Raw genomic sequence first — 12,503 nt, forward strand, 5'->3', positions numbered from 1 at the left:
AACCCGTCACATGGTATCTATGCATATAGCTATGAATGTTGATGATCAAGATAGAGGAATTTAATTCTCTCATCTGCTGAGCCATATAGAAAAATATCATGTTCAGATAAGGCATACAACAGAACTTTAAATTCATTAGCCTTATTTAGTAAAACACAGTGGCAAGACTATGTTCAGTTTTGTTCTCATTCATCTGGCACAAAATCACCACATCGCATTGCTCTTTAAGAACAAGACCATACAAAATTTACAGGTCAAAAATCAACATAAGAAACTCACCTGCAAACCAAGAAGGATTTCACTGCAATGGAAGTATATTTTAAAATGATACTTCTCACAGTTTGGGACTGAATATTATCATTGACAGAGGAAAGCTAAAAGCTCTTTTTTTTCAAACAACATTTTGTCATTATATGTAGGTATGAGTGAATACGCAGGGTTGATAGACAGCTCTTTATCACAGAACAGGTTCAAGCATGCATCACATTAATTCCAGCTTCTCCAACATGGCTCCAAACATCTGTCCCTTTCCCAACATCTAACAACGTAAGGTTTAGCTTCCATTCTTACTGCGTCATTAGTCTCTCTGTGGATACTGGAAATAAAGGCAATCGTGTACGGCTAATTGTGGCACATATCAGATGACAAAATCAGTATACCCCAGTGGGAACTTAAAGGCGAGAAGAGAAATGGAGGGCTTCAGACTACGAACCTGTCAGTGGGAATCAACAGGGCATTTCAAAATGAGAGATTACATTTCACTAACAAAGGGTATCTTTGCCACAGGAAAACAATCAGATGTTAGCTGTTCTTCTATAAATACACTCTGCATTTCATTTATAAAAAGAAAATTCAATTTTGACATCCAGGGATAGAAAAGTACTTCCTGTTGATCTCACAGTATACTACTAAAGTCATGCCCTGATTTAAAATTCTCTAATGAAATAACAAAGGCATGTTTACTATCACTAGACAAACAAACAAGAAAAATTCCTTGGCTTTGTCTTCACTGAGATACTGCTGTGTACCAAATTTTGCTGGGAGCAACAAAATGTGCATTGTGTCGAGTTGTTTGATCTCCCCTGAATACTACTGCTTTTAGTATACGAAGCCTGAAAGATGAGTGATAGGGAGGATAGAAAAAGGAGAATAGATGGAACATTGTACTTTTCTGACCTTCTACTGTCTGATGACCAGAGGACAGAGGGTTTGTAGAGAACAGTATGGTTATATATAATGTATGTGAACTTCTGAAGAAGAGTTCCTCCTTGAAAGACACTATAATGGCTGCCCGTTCACTCATACCATTTACAGGTGGCTTTGGACAGTTAATAACGACAAGCATCCTGAAGAAACAAGCACCAAAGAGCTAAACTGAATTTGAACAGAGTTCAGAAAGCACAATGCTTTTAGGCCAGCAGCTACACTCTGCATCACCAAGTCTTCCCAAATAAGGTCAAAATAATCTTCATGTGATTTCCCCTCAGATTCAGCTCCAGTCACGTTAGCATGGGTGAGAGTCCATTTCGAATGCTTTATTGAAAAATCTTTCTATAAGCATCTAGCCTAACTCTTCCAAATGGCACCAAACAATTAGAGGCATGTCCAATTTCTATTAGGTTACAGGGATAGCTAAAACCACTGTTAGATGTGAAGAAATAAAACTGGATTTTATCTTTTTTTCCTACCAATACATACTCTTAAAGATCAAATGTGAAAGATTTGAAGGAGTCTACAGAGGTAGCAGTTTGAACCTCTCCCACTGACTGGCTGCCAAACTCTCCCAGACTAAATAACATGTAGCAAAACAACATAGGTGAATTTGGTCAATACTTTCCTTTCAGCATTCTCCTTTACACAGAAACACAAAGACTCTAAGGTTTTCAAATTCTTCACAACCTAAACTCATCTTAAGATATTTATAAAGTCAGTCACATTTGCACAAAGCCCACCTTCTTATAAGGAAATTGTCATTGTGATAAATCCCATTTTAATCAGAATACTTCAGCCCACCACATGCAGGGATATAGCGCAAAGCTGGTCCTGAAATGAAAGTAAACCACCCTCCTAACTTACCGGAGCACTGATGCATTATTTTAGGACTAGCTTGAATGACTGCATAAAAAAAAGAGGTTTAAGTCTAATTCTTATTTTTTTTCTCGTTCCTAGCTGGCTCCTTTTTTGTTTTTCATTTTTCCCCCTCTTCCTTCCATATGTGTGTTCATGTATGTTTGGCTATTGTAAGTACTTTTTCAATACCGACATTACTCCTCAAAATTCATTTCAGAGGGATGACTTTTATGGCTCCCATGATTCTTAAGCCGCCTACGGTATTTGTAACTCACAGAATCAGAAACTAACACACAGACAGTGTAGCTTTTCATACAAAGGCACAATAGGAATGAATGTATTAACCTCTGTGGTGCATGGAATGTGTCAGCTTACACACTGGCAGCTATTTCTGTGAAACTCAGCTAACTTCCGCTGGCTGTGTAAAAATGAAAAAAAAAAATCTTCCCCAGCATTATGTCCCATGCTCTCATGTGCTGGCCAAACAACTGAAATATCTAATGTTCTACAGAGTCTACTTCATACTGATGCTGGCCAAACTGAGTTTGAGAATGCATTTTACACGCACTGTTTATAAATGCTGAGCATTTCCTAGCAGGTATAAAGCTCTCTGTTGCATGTGACTTGGCAAATAATCATGAGCAGGGAAACAAATTAGCAATGGAGAGCATGTGGTTTTTTTTGTTTTCTTTTCTTACAAAAGAGCGTCAATCAGGATTGTGCAGAACTAGAGATGATTTGGAACTTCATTTAATTTTAATCCTAAATTTTACCTAGGTTTATCCTACCAGCAAAGTAAATGTGTGGACATGGACATCAAATTTTCTTAATTCCAACAATTTGATGAGGGTTGGGGGGCTGATCAGGAACAGCTGAGGAACATCTGCACCACTATCATTAAGACCCATGGACAGCACCCTAAAATCTCCAAAACTTAGAATGATACTGACTTTTTGAATCCCATACATCCAGCCAGCAGGCATACTCTTTAACATAGCTTAAAAAAAGATTCTTTCGTGCCCTTCCACCTGTTTTATAATTGCCTATGTTAAACTAGTATAATCACTAGTTATCTGCGCTACAGCAGTGCCTAATATGTGCTGCGTCCCATGAAACACGTCAGGAGGGGCCAGTTGTTGCACTTACAGGCTTACAGCCTAAAAGGCCATAATCACGTTAAACGACTTTTAAGCAGTTTATAAGTGCTTGTCAGGACAGAGCTTTTCTGTGGTACAGTGTGAGTCTACAACCCAGCGGCCTGCACAGCCTGCCTTAGAAAGTCTGATGGAAGGGGCCAACTAACACACCGGCTTGCTGAAATCTGACGTGCCAACCTACCCGTGGTTAGATTGGCGATACAAATACAGAAACGTAACAAAAAGTTCCCTAAAGGTACGAGGAAAATGAACACAGACTGACAATTATTTCGCTTCAGATGCCAGTTTTGTGTGGAGAGTGCAGACCAACAAACCCGCTCACGCCACTGTGCGCCGAGGGAAGCGAAGAACAGCTTACCGCATGTGGGGAACCTGCAGCTCTGCCGCCTGCTGCCGGACTTACCTGCAGTTGGAGCGGGCCTAAGCCCGGCGTTGCTGCAGCAGCAGCTGCCATGGTAGTCGGGATCAGCTGAACGGGGTAGGGGTCACCTAAGTAAGAGAATAATAGAGGCGTCAGCACCTTTTATCTGCTCTCCACCTGCAAATTAAAGTCCTGCATTCACTCCTTCCAAAAGCCTTCTTTTGTGTGCCTTGTTGAGGCCTAATGAAAAGCTCTATTGTGCAGCCTTTTACTAACACTCTTTTCACAATTCTGGCTGAGAGAGGAATGTGAATAAAAGGCACAAGCAATTAAGGCGGAAACCTCATCCTTTTTCATGATGTATTTAGGGAAATGGAAAAAAAAGTGCACATTGATCAGAAGGCTGCACTTCAAAAAAAAAAAAAAAAAGGAAAAAAAAGAGGGAAGAAAGAAAGAAGATGGGGGTGGAGGACAAGAAAAGGAAAACAGTACAACCTTGATAAGATCACAGCATTAGAAGGGGACAAATTTACAAGCTTGTCCGCAACATGGAGTTAACCAAACTCTGGTCACTGTTAGTAAACCGAGCCTCAGACAGATCAGGAGTGGCACTCCCCTCACTACTGGGTTTTCTTTGGGTGAGAAAAAAGCCTTGCTTTGCACTTTCAGGGTTTGAGCCTGTAACAGGAAAAAGCATGTGGAGTACATCAGAGACAAGCCTGTGATATCCCCACACCAACTCCACCTCATGACTTGTGATTCAGTTTTGCTTTTGAGTGAAAACTGTTTCAGCTTTAGTAAGGGTTTTGCTGTACAGAGCAAGATAAAGGGAGCTAGTAAAGGCTTAAGAAAAAGTTGCAGGCATTTATAAAGGAATATCACCTGAGGTGGCAAAAATTAAGATGGAGACAGGCATGTTTTAATGTTATGAAGCGTTCACTCCTTATTTATCCCATTTGTTAAAATAAACTTCATGCTAACTCCCCAACAAATCTGTTAATAAAACTGTTAAAAAAGTAAAACACACACACACAAAATGCTACGTGCATTATATTGCTTCTCCAAATGATAGAATGTTTAAGTACTTTCCACTCAAACAAGGATCACCAGATCCTTGATTTCTGTTTGTCCCTATGTTCTGGTAGCATGCATGATTTCTGTAGCATTAAAAAAGTCACTTCAAAAGAGACTACAGAAAAGTGAAGATGTTTTATCAAGAAAATCTAGCTAAATGTTTCAGTACATTTTATTAGAGAGAGAGATTAAAACCCTTCCTCCTTTATTGTACTTTTTAAAAGTGAACTGGGGAAAAAGACAAATTAAGAAGGCAATGCAAGCTGTTCTGTGCAATCATTAGCTATTACTGAATTAAAGTTTATAATGGTATCAAACCTAAGTCACAGGACACAGAAAACAAAGGCAAAGAAATACATCTCGTGTTTTTAAAATGTTAGAAATAAGCCATATTGGTGTATACTAGTTCAGGAAAACTGCTATTGTTTATTTTTTCCCTTTTATAAGGCTATGTTCTTTACAGAGGTCTTTTCATTCACTGATTTTGATCTCCTGTTACAAATTAAATACTTTGACTTCTAGAGATGGTGGGCCAGAAAAAAACTAGGCTGGGAAAGCATTTTAACAGATATTTAACCTCAAAGAGCATGTCTACTTATATGTGAGAACATCTTAAATAATGCTTTGCTGACTGAAGCCTCACAGTCTTCCAATGCTACCTAGTCAAGCAATGGGAATCCAAAGTTTGACCCAAGCATCCTCATTCACAAAAGTCCCTGCACCAGCACCAGGCCACAGCTCTCTACTTATTTATTTATCATTTCATTATTTTATGTATTTATTATCAATGGGCAGCAGATTCCCCGATTTGTGTTTGTTGTTGTTGTTGTGGTTGTTTGTTTGTTTTCCCAGAGGATGCCATTGCTTAATATTTTCTGCTTTCCTTTTGCTTTAACTGAGGTGTATACTTTCCATTTCATATCACAGATCGCATGAAAAATTTCTCTGACTTGAAATTTTCTCAGGAGTTATCCTGTGACCCAAGCAAGGGGCCTTAAATATACGAAGATGTGGAGAAGAAAGAGACGGGGTCAAAGATTTAACGTGAATGATGTTCAGCTGCTTCCACACCACTAGTAGCTCAAAGGCTAAGCCCAGTATCATTCTAAAAGACTCCTCTCTAGAAGAGGATGTTTTGTACAAGTACCAGCCATAAAAGAACATGAGACAATTACTTTCTCAAATGCAAAGAGAATAACACAGGAAACGATGCTCACTAGAATGTTACTTTACATTAAATTTACAGTTACAAGTTAATATATATTAAAACATACAAATTAAAAGATTAACTACTCCATGTGTAGTCCCATGTTCCCCATTTCTCTATACACATGTATAAGCCCCAGCCCAGTCTCCCACAACTTCATGCACAATTAATCAATCTCACTATTTTCAGCTCCCTAAACAGCCAGGCAGATTCTCATACCCTATCTGTTGCACTAATTCCTATTTTTTGTGATTCATTTCGTAGCTATATCTGGTGGGCACTCATGAGATAAGATATATTGAAGTCCCCATGGTCATGCACATACAGTCACAACCACTGAATTTGGTGGCTTACGGGAATGCCTCCCTAGGCATCCTTAGCAATTGACTCCTAAGGGACAAGTCTAGAAAGCAAGTCCAGGAGCCTACAACACCAATACATGCTAATGTAGTTTTTCAGAGGTGTAATTCTAGGGAAAAATCTTAAATTCATCCTAAAAACTGATTTTAACTGTGCAGAACTAGGCTCTCCTGTCTACTAGGTAAGTTGTTTGTTAGTTCACTCTTCAATGGGTTTTGCATATTTCTGGCACTCCAAAATGTTTTTAATGAACAAAAATATAAATCAAATCTGAAAGGCTTCTGTAGTCCGTCATGAATCTTTGCATCGTTACGCTTTGGGAACATCCTCTGCTATCTCATGCTTAACTTAGGGGTTTAGCATTTGTTCTTATGAAGAAAAAACACCCTGCCTGTGCTCCAAATCTTTCACAAGTGCTATTTATGCACAGTACATCCCTGTCACTGCTCCCACAGTACAGACACAGCAGCAGCAGCGATGGAGTTGGAAGAATGCACAATGACGAGCAGAGGCACCGTTGGGGTTAGTGCCCGCTACAAACATCTAACAAAAGATCACCTCTGTCTGGAGGAGCACACCGTCCACAGGAGACAAAGCACAGAAGAGAGGAATATGCTGTGCCTCATCCGAGGTCATGCAACAGCCTGGTGGAAAACCCACAGACAACTCCTAAGCCAGTGCCCTTCCAAGGAAAGGTTCCAGGTCCTATGTGAACATGGAGGAGCACTCATATACTCACATCACATAATGCAGGAGCAACTACTACCTCTCAAAGTACTAACAAAGGTTTCAAGTCTCCTCTGATAAATATGTATCTACTCACTCTTTGCTACTACTCTAGAATGTGGTATCTCTTTCTACTGTTCTTAATTTTTTCTCCCATATTAGACAAGGTTTTGTCTGGGCAGTTTTAGTTAATTCTGAAGTCTGGGAAATGTGTTTCGTAACTATTTTGTTAATACTTCAGTAAATATCTTATTTTTAGATGTAAAAAGTCACTTTTTTTTTTTCCCCAAGCTCTGGGAATATGTCAGGAATGTGAAGCAAGATACACAGTTATTAGAAATACCTATTTCCCAAGTCATTCACAAGCTTCTATCACTGAAAAGATCAATAAATTCTCCAACAATTATATTACATTTCAACGCACAAAATTCACTGTTAATCCACTAATGCACACAGGCAGGAGTGTACCTCTCTGAATCTTTCAGCTATCAAAAGAAACATTTTGTGCATTTCTTTCATGTTCCATCTCTTATTCTGAGTGGCCTTTTCTTATAAAATAAGCATCAGAGAGTTTTGTTGCTGTTGTTTTTTCTTTAGCACAATATATGGTAAAATCTGGAGCAGGTCAAAGGCTGGGATTTTTATTGCAAGAACATGATAAAAATTATTTTATTAGCTGACAAATTCTTCTGTTATACATAGTCATTCCCCAGCTACCCTGTGACTTTACTTTGAAGAACATAATTATTCAAGACTGACTACTTGAAAAGAGCACAGAAATAAGTTTGTGCTAGTGATAAAGCTTGTAAAGAAGTGAATGGGATATGTCAGCCTGGATGAGCTGATGGGGTGTATTAGAGGTGTTGGTGCACACTGTAAGCAAAGGAGAATGCCATGGACCAGGCATGGCTTATGGAAGGAAGAAGGCAAAGCTCAACCCTCAATTCTGGGCCAATTCTCTATTTCTCTATCCTTCTTTTGGTCCGTCTTCCGCTAACATACCCAGAACTTCTTTCCCGATAATTTATGCACTGCAACTTCTTTCAATTTCAAATCACACCTTCATCCTTGCCCAAAATAATCTTCTAAGATTTTGCTTACAAGAGCATTTTTCACAAAGTACATTCACTTTTAAACCACTCTTTCTATGAACCCTCCCCATCATTCTCCACTGAAAACAGTCTGTGAAAGTAAGCTGTGGTACAGAGCCAAGTGGACATCATGTCCCAAAACACAAAATAACAACCCTGTGCTTAGGAACTTAATTTTCAACTGACTAGCTACCAAACTCACAGATATTAAATGATTTCCATGCTTCTAGAAGTACAACAGTGGCTCTTAAACCATTTATGTGTTTTGCAAAATTTTATCAAAGGAGTTTAGTAAGTTAAGAAAATTATTTTTTTTTTTAAAGGGAAAAGAAAACATAGGAGCTAACATTATGTGTGTAGCACCATTCACCTAAACTCACAAGGCATTTTTGTATTCCTTTTTCTGTCACTCAACTCATTTATTCTCCTTCATGGTGTAATCCCCCCTAGCGTCTTGTCTCATCTCCTGACAGGCTGTAAGCTCTTCAGAGGAGTCACAATTGTCTTACTTGCTATATAAATCAAGTTACATGCTAATGTTAAATTATAATGTTTTGACAAGATTTTTAGGTTGAACCTGATTATATGAAACAATAGAACTCTCTGATTTTTTCCTGATTTTTTTCTTCTTTAAATAAAAAAGAAACCAGAAAAGGAGAAGAAGGGTTTTATTTCCCATGTTTTTTTTGGTTAATTTGATTTTTTTTTACTTATTGTTTTCCTCCTACCTCTCTTTCAGGGACAGCAAATGAAAAAAGTTGGAGGTCGTGGAAGGAGAAGAAAAAAATAAAACAGTGGAAAGAAAATAACAAGTATGAAACAAAAACAAATCCTTAAAGTATAATTTCCAAAAACAGAATGCTAGTCTAAATTCCATGAAAAATACCAGAATAAACATTTCCCTATAGTAGATTCTGTTCAATAAAAAGGAATCTACATTATCTTCTCCCCATGTCTGACAAGCTCCAGAAAAAGCCACAGTAATTTTACACTCAATTTATTACTTAAGTATATTTATAAAGATTTATCACAGCTGATGGGTAACTGACAGGTAAGCCACTGCATCTCTTCTCACCACTCATTCATCCTCATCCTCATCCTCATCCTCACCCTCACCCTCACCCCCTCACCCCCTCACCCTCATCACCACTTTCCTTTTGGTTTTCTGGTGTGGTGGTGAACATGGAAGTGAGAGTAATGGGAGGTTGTGAAAGACATGGGCAGTGGTCCCCAACTTCTGGCCCTAGGCACTGGAGATTTAGACAGTTAAGAAAGAAGGTATCAAGAAGATACCACTAGTGGCTTCCAAAAGGAAATCCAAATTGCCTGACTTCCTTTGAGGATATTTCTGGACAGCACTGAGCAACTACCACCTACAAGAGGTTAGCTTATGTTGTACTGTAGAGAAACAATTCGTCCTGTAGAAGAGGTGGCTTTGGAGGGACCTAAAAGCAGCCTTCCAATTCCTACGAGGAGGTAGGTCATCAAGAAGACAGAGCCAGGCTCCTCATGGCAGTGTTTGGCTAGAGGACATGACCCAACAGACATAAATTAAATTGAGAGAGGATCACATTTTCTCCATGAGGACAGTCTGACACTGAAACAGGCTCTCAAAATAAGGTGTGCTGTCTCTATCCTTGGATATTTTCTTGCACTGACTGCATAAAGCCCTGACAGCCTAGTCTTATCTCATATATGACTCTGCTTTGAGCAGGAAGTTGGACTACAAAGACCTCCTGAGGTCCCTTCCAACCAGAATAATCTTATGATCCTATGATTTCCAGGGTGCCCAAATATTTGTTTTAAACCTGTTGAATACATGATGCTTATTCAAAAGGTCTGAGTACTAAGGAACGGCAATGTATTCCCATCAAGAGTTGTACGTGCTCATAGATTTAAAAATCAGGATTTTATTTGGCAGCCCAACTAGGGATAATAGTGCTAAAACATCAGGTATCTGTTATAGTCTAGAAGCTGAGCTGAAACTATCAGCCTGTTTTCACAGGACCATTATTTTGCTTGCCTGTTTTGTTTTTATTAGCATTATTGTGAGAAGCCACGCATAGATGTAGGGGATATGGGATTCTTTCAGTTAGAAATAGTCTTTAGTGGTGTTGTTAGTTTTCGCAGTTTCAATGCCTTCCACTGCATTTGCAGCCTTACAGAAGTGACACATTCTCACGTATGTTAGAAGGCAAAGTTGTTACCAAAAATTCCTCATTCTTGCTGTTTCTATCCACAATGCTATTATTCTTTTCTTATCCTGGGGGGGACATGAGAGTTTAGACATATGCTCAGTCTTTTCTGAGGCATAAACAGTAGCTCTGAAAGATGACTAGCATCTTTATGAAGAAGCTACAGTATGTGGTCTGCACAACACATGGTTCCTATTTTTGTCATTCTGATAAAAGCATAGCAATGTCAATATTTTTTCTTGTGATTTGGTGACTGTCAATGACCTGTATGTCAGCTGATACAGCTGACACAGTTAAGCCAGAAATTAGCGCTCAGTCTCTTCAGAAGCCAGACACATGGACACCAAGTACAAGAAAAATTATAAGACAGTCCACATGATACTCCATTAAACAATGAAACATGTGACTAACTAAAAAACAGAGATACATCAGCAAATTTCCCCGAGGAAGTTTATGGTATTTAACTCCTAAACATTAATTTTATTGTACTGTATGAGGAACCAATTAACTGAGTTTCATTTTTATCAGACAAGGAAATACTGTTCAGAACACAGATGAACAGTAAATTCAGCACATTTTAATTGTATTAGGCTTGGCTTGTTCATCTCACACATTTTTGCCAATTTTAAAAGGTAATTAGATATTTCATCAATAATTTTGTATGCATTATTTTACCTAGAACACTTCTAGCAGCACTGAGCTGATATGTAAGAAACATACAATGTACCTATTGTATATTCACATTTTTCCCCCCTAATTGGATATGGTTGAAATAGTGACTAAAGTGCTTTCAGAAAGCCCCATGTTGATGACATCTGACTGGGAACACAATCTGATTTGTTACAACAAATTATTCACAGGGGAGGGGAGGAATGGGCAAGGAAAAAACAGTTCTTGTTTCTAAAATCTGGCATATTTCCATAAAAATAACATAGGTATAACAGCAAACAAAGTGCTACCTAGAAGTTTTCATGAGAATTTCTGAATAACCTGGAAAATATATTTGGTCTAAATCCCACTTCCAGAACATTTTGAAATACAGTATTAGCAACTATTGTTTCCTGAGAAAAAAGAACAAATCCTAAAATCCCCATATAATTCAATTTCTTGCACACCTTGGCTTAGAAAACAAAGTGTGTTCTTTACCCTCCAAAGAAGAAACTATCTGGCATTGTACAGCTTCAATCATATTGAAAAACCTCAACACCAACACACTGTGCCACGCTACCATAAGAGGCTAATCAACATTTCACATCCTTTTAAAGGGGTCATCAAATGCTTAAAAGAAGCAATGGAGTGCACTTTCCAAAATAAATCTTACTTAGCACCATTAATTGGGGGGAACCCATCTTCTTTATGAAGTTTGTGCTATTCAGTCTCTTAGTAGAAAAATAATTGTAAACAATGCTGTAAATATGTAACCACAGAAGAGGCAGTGAGAAGCATTCTGTCTTTGTGCATTCTGCTGCTCACATTGGGTGAAGAATAACTGATATACCACTGTTCCCAGCTCACTCCTTTCTTCCTTTTCTGTAAATAGTTCCCCAGAAGCAGCTTCCTTTGTTTTAACAAGTTTTTATTTCTTTCCCTTTGTTATACAGGAGACAATCTTACTGTAACGTTCCACACACAAACCTACGCATATGTGCATTCACAAAAGGATCATGCTAGCTACCACTAAGGAGCAGCCTCCTCTGAGGTGGAACTAGGCGTTTTTTCAAGGGCACAATAAAAAATTTCTTGTCTTCTATTGCTTACACTGTTTTTATGCTTTCAACACACTTCACAAATATTAATTAACTCTAAATAAATTCTAATTATTTCTAAGAGTGGCCCTAGCAGATCTGTATCATCTGGTGTGAAATCTGACTTCAGTGAAGTCAACAGCAACGGCTTCTCAGACCGCAATAGAGCTGACATTTTGGTCACCATTGTGAAGATGCTGGGAGGTGTGTATTATCTAACAAGTATCACAAGTGGAGCTGAACTAGTAATAGCAGTAGTAACAAATGATAGGGTTAAACACTGCTGGATGAGAAAAAATTAGAAGGGTTAAATGACCTGAGTCAATCTGCATAGTCTAAGTGTGGGAAAAGCTTTGCTATAGTTTGGGAAATGCAATTATCTGGCTCTGTTTCAACATCTGCTGAAATGGAAGGAGCTCACCTGCTGGTAAAAAACAATCTATTAATATACGTAGGATACTGGGGTTAACTCTTAACAACTGCACATGGCAGAAGTCATTTAGTCAACACCCCACTT

At 38.4% G+C, this 12,503-nt stretch overlaps 1 protein-coding gene across 13 annotated transcripts in view; it reads right to left on the reverse strand.

Annotated features, from left to right (window-relative positions):
* Positions 1-12,503, reverse strand: part of SOX5 (SRY-box transcription factor 5) — a 641,693-nt gene that overhangs the window by 84,239 nt on the left and 544,951 nt on the right. For all 13 annotated transcript variants that reach the window (XM_050715320.1, XM_050715327.1, XM_050715319.1 and 10 more), the window contains one exon: positions 3,631-3,716. In XM_050715320.1, the coding sequence (XP_050571277.1) occupies positions 3,631-3,716 (86 nt within the window). The remainder of the gene's footprint in view (positions 1-3,630; positions 3,717-12,503) is intronic.

The sequence above is a fragment of the Cygnus atratus genome, chromosome 1 (assembly GCF_013377495.2).
Source record: "Cygnus atratus isolate AKBS03 ecotype Queensland, Australia chromosome 1, CAtr_DNAZoo_HiC_assembly, whole genome shotgun sequence".
Lineage (NCBI taxonomy): Eukaryota > Metazoa > Chordata > Aves > Anseriformes > Anatidae > Cygnus > Cygnus atratus.